General features: G+C 41.7%; 1 protein-coding gene across 2 annotated transcripts in view; it reads left to right on the forward strand.

Moving 5' to 3' along the window:
• The window catches only part of ptpn13 (protein tyrosine phosphatase non-receptor type 13), a 294,978-nt gene that overhangs the window by 141,487 nt on the left and 126,792 nt on the right, over positions 1-26,699 (forward strand). For both annotated transcript variants that reach the window (XM_073065248.1, XM_073065249.1), the window contains exons 9-12: positions 3,995-4,097; positions 16,183-16,381; positions 17,674-17,748; positions 22,838-23,012. In XM_073065248.1, the coding sequence (XP_072921349.1) occupies positions 3,995-4,097; positions 16,183-16,381; positions 17,674-17,748; positions 22,838-23,012 (552 nt within the window). The remainder of the gene's footprint in view (positions 1-3,994; positions 4,098-16,182; positions 16,382-17,673; positions 17,749-22,837; positions 23,013-26,699) is intronic.

Consider the following 26,699-nt stretch of genomic DNA (forward strand, 5'->3'; position numbering starts at 1 on the left):
CCCCTATCACTACTGCTCTCCTCTTTTCCCTCCTTCCCTTCTGAGCTGAGGGTCCAGTCTTGGTGCCAGAGACGCAACCACTGCAACTTGTCCCTGGTAGGTCGTCCCCACCAACAGTATCCAAAACGGTATACTTATTGTTGATGGAACGGCCACAGGGGTGCTCTGCTCTTCCTGTCTATTCCCCTTCCCTCTCCTGACAGTCACCCAGCTACCTGTCTCCTGACTCTTAGGGGTGACTATCTCCCTGAAACTCCTGTCTATTTCTGCCTCTGCCTCCCGAATGTTCCGCAGTTCATCCAGCTCCAGCTCCAGTTCCCTAACTCAGTTTGTCAGGAGCTGCAGCTGGATGCACCTTACTATCTTTCCTTTCAGTTAGTCCTGATGAAGGGTCTCAGCCCAAAACGTTGACAGCGCTTCTCCCTATAGATGCTGCCTGGCCTGCTGCGTTCCACCAGCATTTTGTATGTGTTGCTTGAATTTCCAGCATCTGCAGATTTCCTCGTGTTTAGCTTCTCTCCGAGCTGCTTTTACCTCTTCCCTCTCCGCCTCTTGCTGCGATTTGAATAACCGTTGAAAACTTCCTCTCCTTTTTAAACCTTTGGCACTCCGTCACGTGCCTACACAGTCTAGCCTCTTTGCCGCGATCAGTTAAAAAAAACAGCTTCTCTCCGAGCTTCTTTTACCTCTTCCCTCTTCTGATACGACATCTCCTATGAATGTCAATGTCTTAACATCAAACTCACATTTTTCTTTAATTTCAAATTGACATTCTGTGTCACGTCAAGCACCTGTATCAGTCATGCATCCTGTTCATCCTTGGTTGACTCCCAGATGATGATGTCATCCCTCATGGTCTCAACACCAGGTACGTCCTCAAAGATCACGTGGATGGTTTTATGATAGATATGGTGCAGACAAAATCCCATACGGTAGCTGATGAAGGTGATATCACCCCTGTGGTGTGTGAAAAGAACACAGTCTCGATCTTGCCTTGTCAGGCTTCATCTGCCAAAACCCAGACAATGCGTCAAGTTTACAAAATCACATAGCGCCTGCATACTGGGACTCGAGTTGCTTCCGTGTTGACAGTTTAAAATGCTTTCTCTTGATGGCTTTATGCATCCAGACATATCCACAATGCTCCATTTTCCTTTTCAACCAGTGAGCTCACCTAATCTGTTGGTCCTTCAATTTTCTGTATGACATTTATCTGTTCCATGTGTGCCATTTCTTCTGAAGTTTGTCTCTAAATGCAAACGGAACTTCCGTGCAAGCATGGACGAAAGGGGCTGCTGTCTCATCTACATGAGCTTCTGGCCACTAGGTAAGCATCATATTCCTCAAAGATGTGTGTTGGCTGTTCATCTTTGGTTTGTAAAGCCTCTATGAAAATTCTTTCAACCAGGTTGAGTTTTTCCACAATACTCTATAAAACTCCGGTTAGGCCACACTTGGAGTACTGTGTCCAGTTCTGGTCGCCTCACTATAGGAAGGATGTGGAAGCATTGGAAAGGGTACAGAGGAGATTTACCAGGATGCTGCCTGGTTTTGAGAGTATGCATTATGATCAGAGATTAAGGGAGTTGGGGCTCCTCTCTGTGGAGAGAAGGAGGATGAGAGGGGACATGACAGAGGTGTACAAGATATTAAGAGGAATAGACAGAGTGGACAGCCAGCGCCTCTTCCCCAGGGCACTACTGCTCAGTACAAAAGGACATGGCTTTAAGGTAAGGGGTGGGAAGTTCAAGGGGGATATTAGAGGAAGGGTTTTTTACTCAGAGAGTGGTTGGTTGCATGGAATGCCCTGCCTGAGTCAGTGGTGGAGGCAGATACACTAGTGAAATTTAGGAGACTACTAGACAGGTATATGGAGGAATTTAAGCTGGGGGGATTTACGGGAGGCAGAGTTTAACCTTTACTTAATCATTCTCTTCACTTTTAATTTTACTGGGTAAATCTTGCTCTTTACTTTGAGAATCTTGTAATCATCCATAGATTACTAATTTACCTGGGCTCTGATGTCAGTTACTGTCTCACAGTCACTGGAATGATACATTCTGTTTTACCAGCACCAGCAGTCAGCAGAGAATCTACAAAGACTTCCTCAATTTCCTCAGAAACTATGTGCAACTTTCTCTTGGTAGCCCCAGCTTTGTAGCACTTTGCGAAATGCTTCTTCCTCCCACAATTATTGCAGGGTTTTCCATAAGCAGCACCTGACTGCCTCCATATTTGCTGCATTTTTTGTTTGGGCCTTCCTTTTTGCTTTGCCACTGCTTTGGGAAATGCTTTGTGCTCTGCACCCCTGTTTTCATAGTATGCCCTGTCGTTTCTGCTTTGTGCAGCTCCTTAGCTTGTGCTTGTGCGGTCTCCGCTGCCCTACGCATATCCACAGCCTTTTCCAGCATCAAATCTTTTTCATGGAGCAGTCTTTCTCTGAGCCCATTAGCTGGGATTCTGCAAACTATTTTGTCTCTTAACTGGTGAGTTTCTCAAATCTCCAAACTCACAGGACTTGTGTGAAATTCAACTTTTAGGTATGGTCAAAACTTAACACCTTGTTTCTGGTCACAGGAAGAAAACTTGTATCACTCAAACATGGTGTTTTTACTTGGGACAAAATGCTCCTCAAATTTTGTCAGCAGCGTGTCGAATGTAAAAACTGTCTCTTAAATTTATGAGCTGTTATAGATGCCCAAAGCATCTTGGCCAATTACGTACAGCAAAATAGATGCTTTCAATTTTCATCAGTTCCTCCCACTCTGCTAGCCACTAAATATATGTTGAATTGCTGTTTGAAGCATTTCCAATTATCCACTAAATTGCCGGTAAGCAGCTTCGGTATAGGAGGACTTAGCCTTGATGGGAACTCTCAGCGTCTCTCCTGAATCTCTTGGTGAATTTTGAGACACAATGTGCTCTCTTCTTGCCTTGCTGGCCGACTTCAGTCGCTGTTAGCACCTTCTGTACGCAGTCAGTCTTTTCCCCACTCGGGCATGGTATCCATGTACTTTCCGTGTTTAGACCTCATGTCAACTTCTGACACCATGTTATGTTTGTTTTTTAATGAAGGTAAACTTAGCATGGATTTAACGCTTGTACATTTTATTTACCGAACAGCTTCAGCTCACCACTGAGTGCGTGTGACCAGCTCACCAACGTAATTTCCAGTTCCGGTTTCAGGGTGAACCACCCGCATTGTCCACTGGGAGCTGAAGTTCTTTATTATTTACCCACATAATGACACACAACTCTCACTGAAGGAGTGTCAGGGAGTGGTGATGGGGGCGGTGGGGTATTCCCTTCAGCTTTGCTTGAAGCCTTAACAGGTGCAGAGGCTCAGTCCGAACCGTGCTCCGTATCCAGCACAGTTAAATATGGATGGGAACACCAGCTGATGGTCTGTATTTTTAAATTTCCGATGAGAACGTGAAATAAACTAACGTTGAATATAAATTCTACAAATTATCAACCTACAATCTGAAATAGTAATGAATGACTAAACTCTAAGGGACAGAATTGCCATTCAACATTGTGCAGAAATTTTATAAATGAGTGCCTCAGTGTTTGCATTGTGTCAAAAGTGCCATGAGTCTGCACAGCTGAACACACAGAGCTTCACAAATGAGCAATCGTATTCTTAGCCACCTTACGAAACTGCAATTATACCTGATGAAAAAAGAAGAGCTTTTGCAATATCTAATCATGTATGTACATGATTTCAGCAGTTAGACCTCGTGCTCTGAAACTCTGTCCTTGACCTTTTCCATTATCTTTAAGTTGCTTCTTATAATCTCCACTTTGATTAAGCTTTTGTCTATCCTGCTATTTGATAATGTTACTGTTGAAAAGATTTGGGATTTTTTATACTGCATTTATTGCACTCCATTTATACATGCTATGCTTTTCTTTAGGGGAAATATTTGGTAATTGTATTTGTGAGTATTTGTTTGCTCTGGAAAATCTGAGCTGTCTGTTTTTTCCTTCCTAGTTGTCCGCAGGAATGAAGATATGCGAAGGTACAGTTGTCAAACAGGTCGAGCCGTGGAGGATGATTGTGCAGTTGACAGTTACAGTCCAAATAGGAGATCCAGGTACCCTTAGTTGCATTCTTATCATCCCTAAATGGATGCAGCTGTTTACCTGGAACACAAAACAGTGGGCCATTCAGCCCACAATGTTGTGCTAATCTTAATGCCAATTTACACTAAATATCCTCCTCCTGTGAATCATCCATATCCCTCCAATCCCTTCAGATTTCTATGTCTATCTAAAAGCCTCTTAAATTCCAACAAGCTTCCTGCTTCCACTAGCATCCCTGTTTACCCACACCAGGTACCCACAGCTGTCTGCATTTTTTTTTTTTACAAAAAACAAAGAACTTGCCTCTCACAAGGAAATCTGCAGATGCTGGAAATTCAAACAACACACACAAAATGCTGGTGGAACACAGCAGGCCAGGCAGCATCTATAAGGAGAAGCATTGTCAACGTTTCGGGCTGAGACCCTTCGTCAGGACTAACTGAAGGGAAAGATAGTAAGAGATTTGAAAGTAGTGGGGGGAGGGGGAAATGCGAAATGATAGGAGAAGACCGGAGGGGGTGGGATGAAGCTAAGAGCTGGAAACGTGATTGGCGAAAGTGATACAGAGCTGGAGAAGGGAAAGGATCATGGGACGGGAGGCCTCGGGAGAAAGAAAGGGGGAGGGGAGCACCAGAGGGAGATGGAGAACAGGCAGAGAGAGAGAAAAAAACAACTAAATATGTCAGGGATGGGGTAAGAAGGGGAGGAGGGGCATTAACGGAAGTTAGAGAAATCAATATTCATGCCATCAGGATGGAGGCTACCCAGCTGGTATATAAGGTGTTGTTCCTCCAACCTGAGTTTGGATTCATCTTGACAGTCGAGGAGGCCATAGATAGACATATCAGAATGGGAATGGGACGTGGAATTAAAATGCGTGGCCACTGGGAGATCCTGCTTTCTCTGGCGGACCGAGCGTAGGTGATCAGTGAAACGGTCTCCCAGTCTGCGTCAGGTCTCACCAATATATAAAAGGCCACACCGGGAGCACCGGACACAGTATACCACACCAGCCGACTCACAGGTGAAGTGTCGCCTCACCTGGAAGGACTGTCTGGGGCCCTGAATGGTGGTGAGGGAGGAGGTGTAAGGGCAAGTGTAGCACTTGTTCCGTTTACAAGTATAAGTGCCAGGAGGGAGATCGGTGGGAAGGGATGGGGGGGGGGGACGAGTGGACAAGGGAGTCGCGTAGGGAGCAATCCTTACGGAAAGCAGAAAGGTGGGGGCAGGGAAAGATGAGCTTGGTAGTGGGATCCTGTTGGAGGTGGCGGAAGTTACGGAGAATTATACATTGGACCTGGAGACTGGTGCAGTGGTAGGTGAGGACAAGGGGAACCCTATCCCGAGTGGGGTGGCGGGCGGATGGGGTGAGGGCAGATGTGCGGGAAGTGGGAGATGCGTTTGAGAGCAGAGTTGATGGTGGAAGAAGGGAAGTCCCTTTGTTTAAAAAAGGAAGACATCTCCTTCGTCCTGGAATGAAAAGCCTCATCCTGAGAGCAGATGCGGCGGAGACGGAGGAATTGTGAGAAGGGGATAGCATTTTTGCAAGAGACAGGGTGGGAAGAGGAATAGTCCAGGTAGCTGTGAGAGTCTGAAGGCTTATAGTAGATATCAGTAGATAAGCCGTCTCCAGAGATGGAGACAGAAAGATCAAGAAAGTGGAGGGAGGTGTTGGAAATGGACCAGGTAAATTTGAGGGCAGGGTGAAAGTTGGAGGCAAAGTTAATGAAGTCGACGAGCTCAGCATGCGTGCAGGAGGCAGCGCCAATGCAGTTGTCGATGTAGCGAAGGAAAAGAGGGGGACAGATACCCATATAGACTTGGAACATAGACTGTTCCACAAAGCCAACAAAAAGGCAGGCATAACTGGGACCCATATGGGTGCCCATGGCTACACCCTTGGTTTGGAGGAAGTGGGAGGAGCCAAAGGAGAAATTATTGAGAGTAAGAACTAATTCCGCTAGACGGAGGAGAGTGGTGGTAGAGGGGAATTGGTTAGGTCTGGAATCCAAAAAGAAGCGAAGAGCTTTGAGACCTTCCTGGTGGGGGATAGAGGTATATAGGGACTGGACGTCCATGGTGAAAATAAGGCGGTGGGGGCCAGGGAACTTAAAATCATTGAAAAAATTCAAAGCGTGAGAAACTTGCCTCTCATGTCACTTCTAAAAATCCCCCTTCTCACCTTAAAACATGTCATCTAGTGCTTTATATTTCTACCCTGGTGTACTATTTCTTACTGCGTACCTCATCTATTCCTTTTATAATTTGTCTACATCTGTCAGATCTCACCTTAGTCTTGGACGCTGTAGGGAGAGCAGCTCAGGTATCTACATTCTTTCCTTTTACCACTCACACCCTCTAATCCAGGCATCATCCTGGTTATTCTCTTCTGCACCCTCTCTACGTTCTCCACATCCTTTGCACAATGGGTGACCAGAATTGCGCACGTTTCTCCAAGAATGGTATAACTAAAGTTTTGTGTAGTTGCAGCTCGACTTTCTTGTTCTTGTACTGCTCTAACAATGGAGGCAAGCATGCTCTGTGCCTTTATCTCCTTATCCACTTCCAGTGAACTTTGTAACTCCGTTCCCAGGATCTCTCTCTATCTCAATCATTTTAACTGTATACTTCCTCCTTTCATCTTTAAAATTTATTATTTATTAAGATTCAGCGTGGAATAGGCCTTTCCAGCCCTTCGAGCTGCGCCGCCCAGCAACCCCTGGTTTAACTCTAATGATGGGACAGTTTACAATCACCAATTAGCCTACTAACTGGTACACCTTTGGACTGTGGGAGGAAAGCCACGCGGTCACAGGGAAAACGAACAAATATCCATTCAGGCAGCAGCAGGAATTGAACCTGGGTTGCTGCCATGCCACCCGAAATGCTTCAGCTGACACATACTCAAATTAAATTCCATCTGCTACTTCTCAGCCCATATCTGTTACTAATCTATGTCCCACTGTATTCTTTGTCCTTTTTCTGTCCAGTGCTTCACTAGTGTTTGTCACCTGCAAACTTAGTAATCCACCAATTACATTGTCATCAAGTCATTGATATATGTCATAAATAGAAATCGCAGTGCCAATCCCTGGGGAGCATCATTGGAGTCACTGATCTCCAGCTAGAATTACAGGCTTCTGCCCTACTCTCTGTCTCCTATGAACAAGTCTCTTCTAAATCCTTACATGCAATTCACCCTGGATCCCATGCAGTTTTATCTTCTGAGTCCACCTGCGATAAAGGACCTCATCAAATGCCTTACAAAGGTCCATGGAGATAATGTCCACTAACTTGCCATAATCAAACATTGTCACCTTTTCAAAAATCTAGATCTGGTATTTAAGGGATCACCATGCTCTGCACAAAGACATGCATATTGTTGCTAAAAAGACTGTGCCTTTCCAAATGGTCATAAATTCTATCCTTCTATATCCTCTCCAATACCTTCCCTACCACTGACATGAGGCTGAAAGGCTTATGATTATCTGAACTAAGCCTATTTCCCCACTTGAACAAAGGAACAATATTTTCTACTCTCCAGTTCTCCGGGAACTTGCCTTGTTGCTTATGAGGACACAAAAGATCCTTGTCAAAATCCCACCAATCTCCCCCCTTGCTTCTTTCAGTATTCTGGGATATATGCCTTCAGGCCCTGTGGATTTATCAACCTTAATGTTTTTCAGAGGACGCAGCACTACCTCCTCCTTAATCTCAAAAGGTCCCAGCACATTACCAAAAATAAAGTAGTATATTATTTTGGACTGCAGTGTCTAGAATTTTACATTAAAATACAATTGATATGTCTGTTACCAGGACTGTACCATGTCTGACATTCTTTATGAGCCTTTCCACCTTTAGTTTAGCTTGCTAAGATACGGCAAACTATCAAGTTATTCTTTAACTTAATATTTTAAGTGCTCTCTTATCCCAGGACGTGGCTTCCCATTCCAGGACATCAGAGATGTCTTCCTCCTTTAAAGAGAAGGGTTTCCCTCCCTCCACACTTGCATCTCCTGCATGTCCCGAACATCTGCACTCACCCCATCTTCCCTTACCAATGAAAGAATTCCTCCTGTCCTTCAGATTTATGGATCATTGGGATCTCTTCTGGGGAAGGTATGACCTGTACAGAAGGATGGGATATGGCTGAACCCAAGGGGAACCAATATTGCGTGCAGGTTTGCTAAAGTTGTTCGGGAGGGTTTAAACTAATTCGGCAGGGGGATGGGAACCGGAGTGATAGGGCTGAGGATGAGGTAGTGGTTTACAGAGTCAGTGTGTAGTGAGACTACTATCAAGGAGAGGCTGATGATAGGGCAAAATTGCTGTCAACAGGATGAGTTGCAATGTAAAAGGTGGACAAAATCGAAAAGGGTGAATACAGGACTGAAGGTGTTATATTTGAATTTGCACAATATACAGACTAAGGTAGATGAACTTGTAGGACAGTTACAGATTGGCATGTATGATGTTGTAGGCATTATTGAACCATGGCTAAAAGAAGATTGTAGCTTGGAGCTTCGTGTCCAAGGATACACATTGTATCCAGAGGACAGACAGGAAGGGAGCGGGGTGGCATTACTCTGTTGGTAAAAAGTGAAATCAAATTATTTGAAAGAGCTGACATAGGGTCGGAAGGTGTTGAATCATTGTGGACAGGGCTAAGGAATTGCAAGGATAAAAAGACCCAGATGGGAATTATATACAGACCCCAAACAGTAGTAAGGATGTGGCCTACAAATTACAATGGGAGATAGAAAATCCATGCCAAAAGGGCAATTTTACAATAGTCATGGGAGATTTCAGTGTGTGGGGAGATTGAACTTGGTGCTGGATTCCAAGATGGGGAATTTCTAGAATGCCTATGAGGTGTCTTTTTAGAGCAACTTGTGGTTAATCCCACTAAGGGAACAGCTATTCTGGATTGGGGGTTGTGCAATGAACTACAATTGATTAGAGAGCTGAACCCATGGGGGCTAATGATCATAACATGATAGAATTCACCTGGCAAATTAAGGAGAAGCTTAAGTCAGATGTATTGGTTTTACAGTGAAGTAAAGGGAATTGCAGAGGCATGAGAGAGGAGCTGGCTGAAATTGATTGGAAAAGAACACTGGTAGGATAATGGCAGAGCAGCAATGGCTGGAATTTCTGGAAACAATTTAGAAGACGCAGGGATATATACATCCCAGAAAGAAGCAAGTTTTCTAAGGGCAGAGTGACGCAACTGTGGCTGACAAGTGAAAGCAAAGCCAACATAAAAGCCAAAGAGAAGGCATATAATAGAGCAAAAATTAGTAGGAAGCTTTTAAAAACCAATGGAAGGCAACTAAAAATGTCATTAAGAAGGAAAAGATGGAATACGAAGGTAAGATAGCCAATAATATTCAAGGGGATACTAAAAGTTTCTTCAAATGCATAAAAGTGTAAAGAGAGGCAAGGGTGACTATCAGACTGCTGGAAAACAATGCTGGAGATGTAGTAATGGGGGCAAGGAAATGGTGAATGAACTGAATAAGTATTTTGGAGTATGCAGGAAGTTGGAGAGTGTCAGCGAGCAGAAGTTGCCTTTACTAGTGAGAAGGTTCTAGGGAAACTGAAAGCTCTGAGTGTAGGTAAGTCATCTGGAACAGATGGTGTACACTTCAGGGTTCAGAAAAGAGGTGGCTGAATAGATTGTGAAGGTATTAGTAATAATCTTTCAAGAACCATGGTTCTGGAGCAATGGAAAATTGCAAATATTACTCCACTCTTCATGAAGGGTGGAAGGCAGAAGAAAGAAAATTATAGACAAGTTAGTCTGACCTTAGTGGTTAGAAAGATGTTGGAGTCGTTTGTTAAAGATGTGGTTTCGGGGTACTTGGAGGACGTAATAAACTAGGCCATAGTCCACATGGTTTCCTTAAGGGAAACTCGTGTCTGACAAATCTGTTGGAATTCTTTGAAGAAATAACAAGCAGGATAGACAAAGGAGAATCCATGGATGTTGTGTACTTGGATTTTCAGAAGGCCTTTACCTGCTTAACAAGTTAAGAGCCCGTGGTATTACAGGAAAGATATTAGCATGGATAAAGCAGTGGCTGATTATTAGGAGGCAAAGAGTGAGAAAAAAGTTGAGCCTTTACTGTTTGGTTGCCACTGACTAGTGGGTCTCTTTTCAGACTGTTTCTTTTTACGTTATATGCCCATGACTTGGATGACAAATTGATGGCTTTGTGGCCAAATTTGCATATGATAGGAAGATAGGTGGAGGTGCAGGTAGCTTTGAGGAAGCAGAGAAATGACAGAAGGACTTGTACAGATTGGGAGAATGGGCAAAGTAGTGGCAGATAGAATACAGTGTTGGGCAGTTTCTGGTCATGCACTTTGGCAGAAAAAATAAAAGGAGAAAAAAATTTCTAAATGGAGAGAAAATTTAAAAATCTAAGTTGCAAGGTGATTTGGGAGTCCTTGTGTAGGATTCCCTAAATGTTAATTTGCAGGTTGAGTCAGTAGTGAGGAAGGCATATATAATGTTAGCATTCATTTGAGAGCACTAGAATACAAAAGCAAGGATGTAACGCAGAGGCTTTATAAAGCAGTGATGAGGCCTCAGTTACAGTATTGTGAGCAGTTTTGGGCCCCTTGTCGAAGAAAATATGTACTGACGTTAGAGAGGCTTCAAAGAAAGTTCATGAAAATGATTCCAGGGTTGAAATATATGAAGTGCGTTTGACTCCCGGTCTCCGCTCACTCAAATTCAGAAGAATGAGGGGTGACCTCATTGAACCTATCAAATGTTGAAAGGCTTTGGTGGAGGGGATATTTCCTGTGGTGGGGGGAGTCGAAGACCCCATGATTCTGCCTCAGAACAGAGGGTCTTTCTTTTAGAACAGAGATGAGGAGGAATTTCTTCAGCCAGAAAGTGGTAAACCTGTGGAATTCGTTACCACAGGCAGCCGTGGAGGCTAATGCTGTCTGTGTATTTAAGACAGAGGTTGACAAATTCTTGATTCATCAGGGCATGAAGGGACACAGAGAAGGCAGGAGATTGGGACTATAAAGGTAAATGGATCAGCCATGATAAAATGACTGAAGAGACTTGATGGGCCAAATAGCTTAATTCTGCTCCTCTCTTTAATGGTTTTACATACCATCCCATCAGCCTCCGCATCCAACTCATTATCCTCCACAATTTCCGCCATCTCCAAAGGGATCCTATCACAAAACTTATCTTTACCTCCTGCTCCCTCCACTTTTCACAGGGAATGCTTCCTTCCTCTCTGTCCATTTGTCCCTCCCTACTAATCTCCCTCCCGGCACTTACCCCTGCAAACAACCTCAGTGCTACACCTCTTTCTCCACTCAGGCCCCAGGCAGCCCTTCCTGGTGAGGCAACACTTCACTTGTGGATCTGCTGGGGTTGTCTATTGTGTCCGGTGTCCCAATGCGGCCTCCTCTGCTTTGGTGAGATATGTCGTAAATTGGAGGACCGTTTTGTTGAGCAACTCCATTCCATCAATGTACTTCCCAGTGTCTAAACATTTTATTACTGATTCCCATTCCAACGTATTGGTCCGTGGCCTCCACTTGTGCCAAAGTGGAGCTACCTTCAGGGTGGAGGAGCAATACCTTGTTTTCACCTCCAACCCGATGGTATGAATATTGATTTTTTTTTCCCTGGTAAATAACTTCCACTCCCCCCACTCCTGCCCCACCTCCTTCTATTCCCCACTCTGTCCTTTTACCTCTTCTCACCTGCCAGTTACTTTCCCTTGGGTCCCCTCCTCCTTCCCTTTCACCTATGGTCCACTCTCTGCTCCTATCAGATTTCTTCTTCTTCAGCCCTTGACCTTTCCCACCCACCTGGCTTCACCGATCAACTTCCTGCTAACCTCCTTCCCTCCTCCCCCCCCCCCCCCCCCCAACATTTTTATTCCGGTGTCTTCCCCCTTCCTTCTCAGTCCTGAAGAAGGGTCTCGGCCCGAAACACAGACTATCTATTCATTTCTATAGACTTGCTGTTTTCCTCCAGCATTTTGTGAGTGTCGCTTTGGATTTCTAGGATCTGCAGACTTACTGGTGGTTCATATTTTCTGCGTGTAAAGGCAGCATTTAATGAAATGTCCATTCAGTTAACTAGTATTTCAGAGAAAGTCTGCAGGTGGTGAAAATCCAAAGCAACACCTACAAAATGCTGGAGGAACTCAGTCGGTCAGGCAGCATCTACGGAAGTGGATAAACAGTCGACGTTTCTGGCCAAGACCCATCTTCAGGACTAAAAAAGGAAAGGGGAAGATGCCAGAATAAAAAGGTAGAGGAGGGGGAGGAGTATAGTTTGAAGGTGATAGGTGAAGCTAGGTGGGTTGGAAAGGTAAAGGACTGGAGTCTTCCCCCACACTTGCTCCTCTCCAGCCCTGTGAAATGTACTCCCACACCACTTAGAAGTATTATTTGACTGAACAACTTTGTATATGTGGAATGAAGTGTACACTTTTAAAGAGTTAATACCCAATGTTTATATTAATTTACAGGAATATTCATAGTAGGTAGTACTACCGTAGATTCCGGACTACAGAGCGCACCTGATTAAAAGCCGCTGGCTCTAATTTTAGAAATAAAATCAATTTTTTACTTGTAAAGGCCGCACCGGATTTTCGGCCGCAGGTGTCCCACGTTGTAATATGAGATATTTACACAGAAAGATATTACACGTGAGGATTTTTTAACTTTTAATTAAATCCATATGGTAACAAAAACAAATACATATTGCAAATGCTTTTTTTCGAACCGTGCCCGTAACGCGGCTACTTTTAAATATACGTTGCGTATACTTCTTTACTGAACAACATTCCAATATCTCCTAACGACTGGTAAAAAATATATATACTGCAGCCTACCAGGAAAAGTTATTGATTGCCTTTAACTTAAAAGCAGCGTTCGCTCAGATCCAAAGCCGCTCGCGTAATGCGCTCCCTCCCTCCGTCCCGTTTTATCGCAAACGGCATTTTTCCCACAAGACGCGGCAAAACCGGGTGTGACGTCATAGCATAGTACAGAAAACAAATATAGTTAAAACTCTTCTAACTTTAACTAGAAAATGAATTACTGAGCGAAAATATTATAAACTAAATAACTGCAATAAAGGCAGCACAATGCTTTTCTTCGAGTGTTTTCCATGTTGATGAGGTTGAGTACAAATGACTGATTTACGATAATTTAATTTTGAAAGTGCGCTTGATTTATCGTACAATTTCATTGGACCTCTGTGAACTACTCATCAATTTTATTGGTCTACTGTTATGAGGCAAAATGTTTACGAGGCGGCATGAAAAAAATCATGTATTAGCCGCTCCGTTTTAAAGGCCGCAAAGTTCAAAGCTGTTCAAAATGTGGGAAAAAAGTAGCGGCTTATAATCCGGAATCTACGGTAGTTTAATGGGTTTGTCATTGTGCTGCCTTTATGGCAGTTATTTAGTTTATAATATTTTCGCGTAGTAATTTGTTAGCATTTTTTAGTTAAAGTTAGGATTGTTTAAATCAATTGATTTGTCTGTAATACATCGCGGCTGCGATGACGTCACATCCGGGTTCGCCGCGTCTTGTGGGGAATTACCGGTTTGAGATTCACGCAAGGGTGGGGGTCACTCACATGTGCCACCATAACGCTGACTAGGGTCTCTCTATGCACCAAAGACACAGTGAAAGCAACGCTGTAAGTCATTGGATAATCGGTATTTTGAGTTAAAATGTTAACGCCGATTCTGTTAAAAGTAACGACGGTCGGTAAGGTTTACCTTTTCGTCAGTTAAAGAGTCGGGATAGTTTGTATTGAAGTGTATCTAAAGCAGCCAATGGAGCAGCTAGATTCTGACTGTATGCTGCACTTTAATGTAATGTAGTTATTGTAGTTTTACCTTTGCAAGTATTCACAATGTAAATGTGATATTTAGAAGGGAACAAACACTGTACCAATCTTGTATTGTTTTTCAACAGTTTTCACCATGCGTTAATGTGAAGAGTGAACAGTAAATGGTTAATCTTACTGCGGTCTCGTTTGCATTGATTCTGGTTTATCTCGACGTTTACCTCGGCATTACTTCACACCCGAGCGAGAACGTTACAGTCATTATTAGTTGTTTTTTAACAGTATAATTAAAAACATAGACTTTGCATGCCATGACACAATATTTCTGCTATTAGTAAAGATTTGCTTCTGTTTTTCCTCTGTTTTTTCCAAATATACCGTAGATTCCGGATTATAAGCCGCTACTTTTTTCCCACATTTTGAACAGCTTTGAACTCTGCGGCCTATAATCCAGAGCGGCTAATACATGGTTTTTTTTCATGCCGCCTTGTAAACATTTTGCCTCGTAACAGTAGACCAATAAAATTGATGAGTAGTTCACAGAGGTCCAATGAAATTGTACGATAAATCAAGCGCACTTTCACAATTAAATTATTGTAAATCAGTCATTTGTACTCACCCTCATCAACATGGAAAATACTCGAAGCAAGACCCGAGCGCGTCAGACCCGATTAGACCCGATCGCAATGCGCAAGCGTCAGACCCGATTAGACCCGATCGCAATGCGCAAGCGTCAGACCCGATTAGACCCGATCGCAATGCGCAAGCGTCAGACCCGATTAGACCCGATCGCATTGCGCAAGCGTCAGACCCGATTAGACCCGATCGAAAACGCTGCTTTTAAGTTAAAGTCGATCAATAACTTTTCCTGGTAGGCTGCAATATATATATTTTTACCAGTCGCTAGGAGATATTGGAATGTTGTTCGTGCTGTTCAGTAAAAAAGTATATGCAACGTAATTTGTGTTACCGATACGTATGTATATTTAAAAGTAGCGGTGCGGCCTAAAATCCGGTGCGGCCTTTACAATTAAAAAATTGATTTTATTTCTAAAATTAGAGCCTGCGGCTAATAATCAGGTGCGCTCTGTAGTCCGGAATCTACGGTAGCTGTATTCCCCGTGAACTGACATTAAAGAGAAAATATATATTAAAGCATTGGAAATTCTAGAAATTTGTTGCCTTAAGAGCCATCAATTTATCAGTATTAATTGTAACTGGGCAAAAATCACATTTAAAAAATTTCGTTTTTACTTTGAAGTACTAAATTGAACTTTTGTATTGAGCCGTACAGAGACAAGAGTGTTAGCAATTTCCACACAGTGTCAGGCCATTACTGGTTGTGACCAGTTAACCTTAGCAACAATGGGTGGGTGGGGAGGGGGAGAAAAGAATAGCAAAGAGTCATCCTGTGCTGTTACTCACACATGATTTAATTATGAGGCAGTGTTGCCAACTTGGCACACTTCTAATAAATTGACCACAGCACAAAGAAGGGCAAAGAGAGAAGAAGAAAAAGAAATCTTTATTTTTGATTGGTAGTAAAATCAAAAGCGCAGATTTTACTCAGTTTTGGTGGTTGAAAACTATGGGCATTTCTCAGTACACATGTGCATGTAGACAGGCTCCAAACTTAGTGACTGAGCTCTACTGGCCAAATCCCAGCTGCATTTAGAGTCTAGTGGGAGAGGAGATGGTTGGTGAGATTTCCCAGCATTTACTTGAGGAAATCTCTTGAGTCCTGAAACAGTTGAGATCTGATGCAGGATATGTGAGCCCATTTGTTTGAGAGAATATTGTATAGATTGGGAGATTAAAAGGGTAAATGTTTTCAATTCCTTGTGTTTTGTATAATGTTCTTAATTACCTAAATGTTTTAAGAGATTATATCTTCATGTTTTACAAATAAGGTTTCAAATTATTTATGTTGGTTTTAATTGTTTTAAAATAATTCTGAGCATCAGTATCATTCAGAAGTGGTGAAAAGAATTGAATGGTTTGTAAGGCTTATGCTGCCTGTTAGTTTCCAGAGGAAATTTGAAGTATGTAGTTTCCTCAGCTGTCCATGACATCTACTGAGACCCTGCCTCAAGACTGTCTGGTCAGTGAAGATTGGCCTCCTCAACTTTACGTCACATTTGGGTCCACATTAGTCAAATGCGGACAATTGAGTGAACCAGTTTAACATCTGACTGCTCAGTTTGTGTTTCACAAAGCTCTAAAATTAACCTTTTTAAACTCCACAGTCTGTATGACAATCTGGAGGATGAGAATATCATCAGTCAGGAGTTGATGCTAAAACGTCAGGAGGAAGAACTAAAGCTGCTTCAAAGCAAATTAACTCAAAAGTCAGGACTTCACCAAGCTGACATTGTTAAAGCATCCATGTTAGATATTACCAAGGACCTGGTAAAAGAAACAACCCTGACACAAAGAAAATTTAAGGTAAGAATATTGTTTTAATGTACAAAGAAGGAACATTTTGACTCGTGTTGACTTGTATTTGAGTTTTTTTTAAATCAACATGGCTCAGTATGACATTGAGGATCAATAAACTTAGGGAAGTTACATTTGGAACTTTTGCAGGTTGTGAATTATATTTGGACCAGCTACAGATTTTATGCACTTAGTATCAAAAACTGATCTTTTACTTAATATAAAAATTAATAATCCCATTTGGAAGTGTCAGATGGTTCGCTGGTGTAAGAAAGGGATAAATTAGGCTGATATAGGGCAGTAGTGGAGTGGAGTTCTAAGCTTGGATAAATTTAATTTTTTGAGGCTTGTAATATATTCTGTACCTGGGAGTGTTCAGTGAATAATATAAATTGTTAATAAATGAACTGTTGCCCTATGATGACATTTTTTTTGTTTTAAGGATGTGGGCAACATAGGCAAGTCTGCATTCTGTGCCCAGCCTTAGCTTTTCTGAAAGGTTGGTGTTGAATTTATTCAGCAATATTTGTTTAAGTCAAAGTATTAAAAATCAGTCATGTGGTATGGGGCTGGAGCCTCATCAGTCAGTTTTTTATTACAGGTTTGGCCAGTTTACAAGTTCTTTGATTCTGTGACCAGCCCCAGAAATGTTTACATCTTGTCATGTTGAGATTTGGAATATTTGTTTTCATGGCTTCTCGCCCAGCATCTTTTGGCTGTTACCCAACAAAAATGTAGCATAATTAATTTTGACATATTTTAGACTAAAGATTGAAGAGGAATAAATTTCCTGTGCCAGCTTAGCCAACCGCAAGCACTTAAATGGTAATTTAAATTTTGGGCAAGCATGCTGAATTACTTCACATTAACCATCTTGCTGAGCAGGTTATGGATTGGACAGCTATTCACTGCATGTGTTCCATTTAGTTTAGAAATTTTTAGCTCAGCATTGTTGCTTTGACTTAATGTACAGTTTTTAAAATGAAGTTAAAAAAGGAAATATTGGAAATATTCAGCAGGGCAGACTGCATTTGTAGGTAGATCAACAGTAGATTTTGATTATTTCCAGCATTTTCTGGTTCATTTTCTATTTCCATCATGTTTTTTAAAATTTTTAAATTGAAATTTAAAATAAGTATATCAATATTTTTTGTACGTAACTGGAAAAGCACATTTTGTCTGTAAAAACCATGGTAAAGTTAAATAGCTATTTTGAAATAATCCTCCCTGCTCCCTCCCTTCGTTTCAATGATATACATTGCCATATAATAATTGAAAGGTACTTTGTTTTCCTCCCTCAGAATTTCTTTGGGCCTGAGTTTGTTAAGATGATCAGTGAGCCTTCTGTTGCATTGGATCTTCCGAAATCAATTCTGGTAAGTTTAGTGGGAAGGAAGTTGCTGTAATCAAAAAGCCAACCATGTACTCTATAGTCCTTGGTAAAACAATGTGAAGTTGGACTTCATACTATTCTCTCAACAGGAAAGTCAGAGAGTCATAGGGAAATGCACCACAGAAACAACCCTGCAACCTATCTAGTTCATGTCGAAACCATTTAATCTGCTTACTCCCATCGACCTGCACCAGGACCATAGCTCTCCATACCCCTACTGTCCATGTACTTATCCAAATTTCTCTTGTACATTGAAATCAAACTTGCATGCACCACTTCTGCTGGCAGCTCATTTCACCCTCTCATGACCCTCTGAGTAAAGACATTTTCACTCATGTTCCCCTTAAACTTCTCACTTTTCACCCTTGACCTATGACCTCTGGTTGTAGTTCCACCCAACCTTAGTGGAAACAAAACCTACTTGCATTTGTATACGTACAGAAATTCAATGTTGGGTTCTCGACTGAGATGAACTGTGCTACTATAGGTGCATCACACGGGGTGGTCAAAACAAGCTCTTTCCTATAAATAAGAGACTGTTAAGTCCTGTCTTCCAAGATATCTGGAGCTGTTAAGCACTCAAAAATCTTCATACGTACTTTTAAAGACACTAAATCACACAAAAATATTAAATAAGTGAAAAATTTAAACTTAATATATTTCAGTATATATGTATATTTAAAGTGCAATTTGAATCAACATTTAGAGAATTTTTAAACATTTTATTGAAAATTTGTAGTAGTACTTTAAATAAATGTTGACCTGAAAGACCTCTCAAATTATCAACCTTTACCTTCCAGTCTCAGAGACTTACATCTTTCATTTAGATCTAATATGTATACTGTACATTTATAAAATGGCGCCAACCAATGCAAGTTCCATTCCACCTTTACTGCAATTCTCCCTTCTCCACCTCATACCTCACAAAGGTAGTAATCTCGTGGTTACTGCCTGTGCCACGCGACAGTGAGTATAGGAATAGAGTGAGGTGGAGGATACATGCATGGCTGAAAGATTGGAGCAGGGGATAGGGATTCAGATTTCTGGATCACTGGGACGACTTCTGGGGCAGGTGTGACCTGTACAAAAAGGACAGGTTGCACTTGAATCTCAGTGAGACTAATATTCTGTCGGGAAGGTTTGCTAAGGCTACTGGGGAGAGTTTAAATTAGAATTGCTGGGGAGTGGGAAGCAAACTGAAGTGACGGAGGAAGAGGCAGTTAGTTGGCTCACAAATCGAGAAAGCTTGGAGACAATGTGAGGGGGTGGAAAGGCAGGTGATAGAGAAGGGACACGCTTAGACCGATGATTTGAGATGTGTCTATTTTAATACAAGAGGTATTATGAACAAAGCGGGTGAGCTTAGAGCGTGGATCAGTACTTGGAGATATGATGTTGTGACCATTACAGAGACTTGGATGGCTCAGGGGCAGGAATGGTTCCTTCAAGTGCCAGGCTTTAGGTGTTTCATAAAGGACAGGGAGGAGGCAAAAGAGGTGGGGGCGTGGCACTGCTGATCAGAGATAGTGTCACAGCTGCAGAGAAGGAGGAACTCATGGAGGGATTGTCGAAGGAGTCTCTGTGAGTGGAAATTAGGAAGCGGAATGGGTCAAAAACTCTACTGGGTGTTTTATTATAGACCATCCAATAGTAACAGGGACATCAAGGAGCAGATAGGGAGACAGATTCTGGAAAGTTGTAATAATAACAGTATTATCATGGTGGGAGATTTTAATTTTCCAAAGATCGATTGGCATTGCCCTAGAGCAAGGGGTTTAGATGGGGTAGAGTTCATTAGGTGTGTTCAGGAAGGTTTCTTGACACAATATGTAGATAAGCCTACAAGAGGAGAGGCTGTACTTGATCTGGTATTGGGAAATGAACCTGGTCAGGTGTCAGATCTCTCAGTGGGAGAGCATTTTGGAGATAGTGATCACAATTCTATCTGCTTTACCATGGCATTGGAGAGGGATAGGTACAGACAAGTTAGGAAAGCGCCTAATTGGAGTAAGAGGAAATATGAGGCTATCAGACAGGAACTTGGAAGTACAGGTTTCCCCCGCTATCTGAAGGTAGAACGTTCCTATGAAACCAAGGTGGTGTAAAGCGAAGAAGCAATTCCCATTAATTTATATGGGAAAATTTTTGAGTATTCTCAGACCCAAAAAATAACCTACCGAATCAAACCATATAACACATAAAACCTAAAATAACACGAACATATAGTAAAAACAGGAATGATATGATAAATATACAGCCTATATAAAGTAGAAATATTGTATGTATGGGGTAGTTTCACTTACCAAAGTCGGGAAAACATTGAGCCAAAATCGATTTGGAGGAAAAAAAAATCGGCACATACACACATACATACGTACACACAAGGCTTCACGGTCATGGTAGTCTTTCTTGGGGTAAACACACGTATAAAGCGGGCGTCTTCTTCGTAAAAGCGAAAATCCTCTTTAGTTAGCGAAAACAGGTACTAATGTAGGTCTTTCGTAACAGCGAGCTGTCGTAAAGCAAACGTTCGAAAAACGGGCCGCCTGTACAAATTGGAAACAGATGTTCTCAGGGAAATGTAGAAGAGGAGCTTACGAAAGGTTCAAAAAAACTAGGTAATGATAGAGATCTAGAAGATTATAAGGTTAGCAGGAAGATGTTTAAGAAGGAAATTAGAAGAGCCAGATGGGGCCATGAGAAGGCCTTGGCAGACAGGATTAAAGAAATCCCTAAGGCATTCTACAAGTATGTGAAGAGCTAGAGGATAAGACATGAGAGAATAGGACCAATTAAGTGTGACAGTGGAAAAGTGTGTATGGGACTGTAGGATATAGCAGAGATACTTAGTGAATACTGAAGCAAAGTATTTATTACGGAAAAGGATCTAGGCAATTATAGGTTTGACTTACAGCAGACTGAAGAGCTTGAGCATGTAGATACTAAGAAAGAGGATGTGGTGGGGCATCAGGTTGGATAAGTCACTGGGACTGGATGAAATGTACCCCAGGCTACTGTGGGAGGCGAGGGATGAGATTGCTGAGCCTCAGGTGATGATCTTTGCATCATCAATGAGAGGTTCCAGAGGATTGGAGGTTTGCGGATGTTGTTCCCTTATTAAAGAAAAGGAGTAGAGATAACCCAGAATATTACTTCAGTGGTTGGTAAGTTAATGGAGAAGATCCTGAGAGGCAGGATTTATGAACATTTGGAGAGGCATAATATGATTAGGAATAGTCAGCATGGCTTTGTGAAAGGCAGTTCGTGCCTTACGAGCCTGATTGAATTTTTTGAGGATGTGACTAAACACATTGATGAAGCAAGAGCAGTAGATGTAGTGTATATGGATTTCAGCAAGACATTTGATAAGGTACCCCATGCAAGGCTTATTGAGAAAGTAAGGAGGCATGGGATCCAAGGCAACATTTCTCTGTGGATCCAGAACTGGCTTGCCCACAGAAGGTAAAGATTGGCTGTAGATGGGTCATATTCTGCATGGAGGTCGGGGACCAGTAGTGTGCTTCAGGGATCTGTTCTGGGACCCCTATTCTTTGTGATTCTATAAATGACCTGGATGAGGAAGTGGAGGGATGGGTTAGTAAATTTGCTGATGACGCAAAGGTTGGAGGTGTTGTGGATAGTGTGGAGGGCTGTCAGAGGTTATAGCAGGACATTGATAGGATGCAAAACTGGGCTGAGAAGTGGCAGATGGAGTTCAACTCAGATATGTGTGAGGTGGTTCATTTTGGTAGGTCAAATATGATGGCAGGATATAGTATTAATGGTAAGACTCTTGGCAGTGTGGAGGATCAGAGGGATCTTGGGTTCCGAGTCCATAGGACACTCAAAGCTGCTACACAGGTTGACTCTGTGGTTAAGAAGGCATACAGTGCATTGGCCTTCATCAATCATGGGATTGAGTTTAAGAGCCCAGAGGTAATGTTGCAGCTATATAGGACCCTGGTCAGACCCCACTTGGAGTACTGTACTCAGTTCTGGTCACCTCACTATAGGAAGGATGTGGAAAGCATAGAAAGGGTGCAGAGGAGATTTACAAGGATGTTGCCTGGATTGGGAAGCATGCCTTATGAGAATACATTGAGTAAACTCTGCCTTTTCTCCTTGGAGTAACAGAGGGTATGATGTGACCTGATGGAGGTGTACAAGGTGATGGGAGGCATTGATCATGTGGATAGTCAGAGACTTTTTCCCAGGGCTGAAATGGCTAGCACAAAAAAGCTCAGTTTTAAGGTGCTTGGAAGTAGGTACAGAGGAGGTGTCAGGAGTAAGTTTTTTAAGCAGAGTGGTGAGTGTGTGGAATAGGCTGCCAGCGACAGTAGTGGAGGCAGATACGATAGGGTCTTTTAGGAGAGTCCTGCGGAGGTACATGGAGCTGAGAAAAATAGAGAGCGATGTGCAACCCTTCATAATTTCTTAAGGTAAAGACATGTTGGGCACAGCATTGTGGGCCGAAGGGCCTGTATTGTGCTGTAGGTTTTCTATGTTTCTCACACCTCGCACCTCACACCTGGCCCCTCCCACCTCTTCGATCACACCCCCCCCCCCCATCTTCCACCCTCCCCCATGTTTACCCCTCACCCTTCCCCCTCTTTGCCCCTCGCCCTCTCCCTTCCTGGCACCTCGGCACTCCACCCTCCCTGCCAAGGAATTGACCTTTCATTTCATATCCTTCAGAACTCCCTACAGTGGTAAATTCCTATGCATATGCTACCTACACCTGCACAATGATCTCACCTTTCTACACAAACATGTTTTCACCAGTATCCACATTTATGTCTGTAGACATGCACCACCTTATTTTTCAAAACATTGCTTTGGACTCATTGTCTTGTACTTTGTCACAACAATTCCACTGCCAGCTAATACCATTTTGTCTTACAGACTTCAACTTTATTTTAGCATGCACCATGGAAGAAACACATTTAATGCTTTCCTTGCAATTTATTTGCTTGCATTTGGTCAGATAAACATTGCAATAATCAGCTGATTTTTTCATTTTGATCTCTCACGACCAAAACCAGCTTGATGGTGCTCTTTACATTTGATTACAGAATAAGAATGGAAAAGGTGAGGACTCTCGACGCAAAGTGAACATCTTGTTGCTCAGTGGGCAATGCCTGGAATTGACCTGTGACGTCAAGTCAACATGCAAGGATGTGTTTGATATGGTGGTTGCTCACGTTGGCCTGGTGGAACATCATTTCTTTTCATTGGCATATTTAAAAGGTACATAAATGTTAAAAGTTTCCGGGTACTAAACTGTCCTCAGTTGCATACAATGAGCATGGGTAAAGAACCATACTTTCAAAATTCACCTGCAGATTACTAGAAACAGGTGCAATCAAATGAGAATTAATTTTCCTGTTGACTTGAGATCATATTCAACACAAAGAGCTGAAGGTTCATATTTTTGTACTTTTTGGCTTCTGTTTAGTTTTTAAATAGCATTTTTATAACCTCATTAAAATTGGCAGTGATCACTGCATTAAGCAGCACATTTTTGTTTGGTAATCCTGGACTAGAAATCTGATTTAAAACATCAGAGCAGTGCCATTGAAAATTGGCTTGATCCCACGCTGAACAATTTTGTGCACATTTTTAGATGTGTTAGCATCTGCCTCCTTATATTCCAGTTGAATCTTTCTTCCAGCGTTTTTTTTTTGTCCCGCATAAAGCTATCCAAAAAGCAATGTTTGGCACACAAAATGCAGTACCTGTGTTTTTTCAATCTTTCTGATCTGAAAAATGACATTGCTTTCTTCATTCATACGTTAATATTTACTGGTCTCATTGACCTGAAACAGAATCTTAAAGGGTTGTATTGTTTGTCTTCGCCTCCTGCAACATCTCCTGCCTTAATTGCTATATGCAGTGGAGGTCAGGGTTGTGATTACTTCAACTTCCTAGTCATTCCACGATACTGCTCATTGTCATGTTTGGTGCTCACTGGTGCATTGTGGAGGTTCCCAATTTCAAACAGAAGGACAAGAGACTTAACCTATTTTGTTTCTCTCTAGCTCATAGGAGGAAACAGAGTAGACAAGGGAATTTAATTGTGGGTTTCCTCTGACTGCAGCCATTAACAAATTGATCCCTTGGGCAGTTTCTTTTCAGGTGTTCTGGTATGAGTGTTGTCCTGGTGGATTTCTGTGGTATACCTTGTACAGAAATCATGTCATGTGTAATTCCAGCGTGTGTGGTTCCCTCTAACCTCTTGGGAGCACTCTCCCATCCCTTTCCATTGGTGCAGCATCTCTTCCTTTGCTATTGACACTTGCCCAGAGGCTAGAAATGCATGGCAGAGTAGCGGTTAACATTACCTGATTACCGCACCAGCATTCCAGGTTAAATTCTGCAGCTATTTGTAAGTGGTGTGTATGTTCTCCCTGTAACCCAGTGGGTTTCCCACATTCCAAAGATGTACGGGTTAGTAGGTTTATTGGTCACATGAGTGTAGTTGGGCAGTGCAGGCTTGTTGGGCCAGAAGGATCTGTTACTGTGTTGTATCTGAATAAATAGTGTTGCCTCAGTTGTGTTACGTACTTTATGTACCTTTAAGAACTGCTTGCAAAACTGTTTTCAGCACAATCTTATGACCAGGAGATATGGGCCATTTGGCCCATCGAGTCTGCTCTGTCATTCCATCATTGCTGATTTATTCCCCCTCTCAACCTGATCTCCCTGTAACCTTTGATGCCCTCATTAATCGAGAACTTATCAACCTCCACCTGAAATATACCCAGTGAATACGCAAGGAAATCTGATAGCATTATTCTGTAAATTACACAAATTTTGCTTATCACTTTGTGAGTTTCGTAATGTTTTAACTCGAGAGCAGTTTTAGAGGTGAGACGTTCTGTTCTGTGGTCCTTATTTTACTTGTTGATGGACATTACTGGCAATGCTGGCATTTGTTCTCCAGCTCTAAGTGTGGGAGCAGAGAAGAGTAAACTTTTATTGAGGCCAGACAGGGTTAAAGGTGACTGATCTTCTCTGAAGGATCCAGATATCAATCTGTCAATTTCATGGTCTCCATTACAGAACTTTAGTTTAAAAGAAACTAAAATACCTTATTTATTCCCAGGTGTCTTGATGCAATTCAAATTTGTGTCCTTTGAACATTAGTCCAGAACTTTGGCTGTTAGCCCAGTAACTTAACCACTACCCTACCTTGGTGAAGTGTCAGTACAATGATACTACATTGTGATATACTGAATGCCAGTTTTAAATGTTTTCAAGGCTGTGTAATAAAGTTCTTATTAATTGTTGAAAAATGTTGGGCAATAATTCAGATAGGTAAACCTTTCTTCACAATCTGGTGAGGTTGCTTTACGCAATCTCATCAGGACAGGTAAAAGCGGAACAGCTTTAAGATCAAAGTGGTGTTCTGCATGCTATTACTGTGGTTCTGTCTTGTTGCAACATGGAGAAAATTAATTAATCTTCTGTATGTACTGTGAACAAAGCCTGTATTTTTTCTCAAAACAGGTTTGTGCAATTCTTGACTTTTTAGTGAATGATTCAATGGGTTGTCATGTTTATATTATAAGTTACCTGTGAATTGTTTCCTATGATCTGGTATAGTATTGGATTCGGCAGTATCTCCTCCATGTTTGGTTCTGTATACTGTCTAATTCCACTTGAATCAGCCTGTTACAGTAATCTTTGTGGTCAATTTTTGGACGAGATGGTCAATTCATTTACTGTTAAATAATGGTATCGCTGAATATTATATCCCATTTAGTGACATATTGTTGGTGGATAGGGATTGGAGGAAACGAATTACTACAGGTGGTAATCAAGTTCTTGATTAAAACTGAATGCTTAATCCTGTGTGTTACGATGCTGAATATGTCTGGAATTAGCTGTATTTTTTTTCTTGTGTTTTTGTTTTTCATACTGGATACTCAGAAGGCAGAGGGTAGTAGTACAGTGCTTATAAAAAGTATTCATTCCCCTTTGTAAGTTTTTATGTTTTATTGTTTTACAACATTGAATCACAGTGGATTTAATTTGGCTTTTTTTTTGCCATGATCAACAGAAAAAGACTTTCGTGTCAAAGTGAAAACAGATCACTACAAAGTGATCTAAATTAATTACAAATATATTTAGTAAGGTAACACATAAAGGATTGAAGTACAGATTTTAAGGGGTTTTCTATAAGAACATAGTATTTTTTTTTCTCAGTTTTTCTTCATGCATGCTTGGGATACACAGGGCACAATTTTCAATTTGGCAGGTGACAGAAAGCAGGATGAACTGTGAGATGGATTGTAACAGGCATCAGAAGGCTATAGAGCAACTAATTGGATAGATGGCTGATGAAATCTAATTCTCAGAAATGCAATATGTTAAGGCAGGGAAAAAGAAAAGAGGTAATAAAAACAAAAACAAAAAGGGGTACAAAGGCAGAGTAAAAGAATGCATGTGAACAATCATTGATAGTAGCACAGAAGATTAAGAAAGTGGTTATGAAAAATATAAAGTGTACCAGCAAGGAAGTCACAGTTGAGCTTTCATAAAACATTGGTTTGGCCACAGTGGAGGTTAATGTGCCTAATTCCGATGTCATACCTTTGGAAGGATATGAAGGCTTTGTAATAAGATTTACCAAATCTATTCCAAGAATGAAGAACTTTAGTTATATTGGGTAGATCAAAGAAGCTAATAGTAATCTCCTTGAAATGGGAATGATTGGAAGGAAATCATGAAGGGTATGGATGTTAGGGAGGAACTGTTTCCATTGGTGCAGGGGTCATGAACTGTAGATTTTTTTTACACAGTGGGTGATTAAGGCCTGGAATGTACTTCAATGGGTAAGAGTAGAGGCATATTCAATCATTGCAATAAAAAAGTGTTGTATACATATCTGAAATCTGAAAAAATCTCTGGGTTGTATTTGGTGATGTGTGT

The sequence above is a fragment of the Hemitrygon akajei genome, chromosome 13, assembly GCF_048418815.1.
Source record: "Hemitrygon akajei chromosome 13, sHemAka1.3, whole genome shotgun sequence".
Lineage (NCBI taxonomy): Eukaryota > Metazoa > Chordata > Chondrichthyes > Myliobatiformes > Dasyatidae > Hemitrygon > Hemitrygon akajei.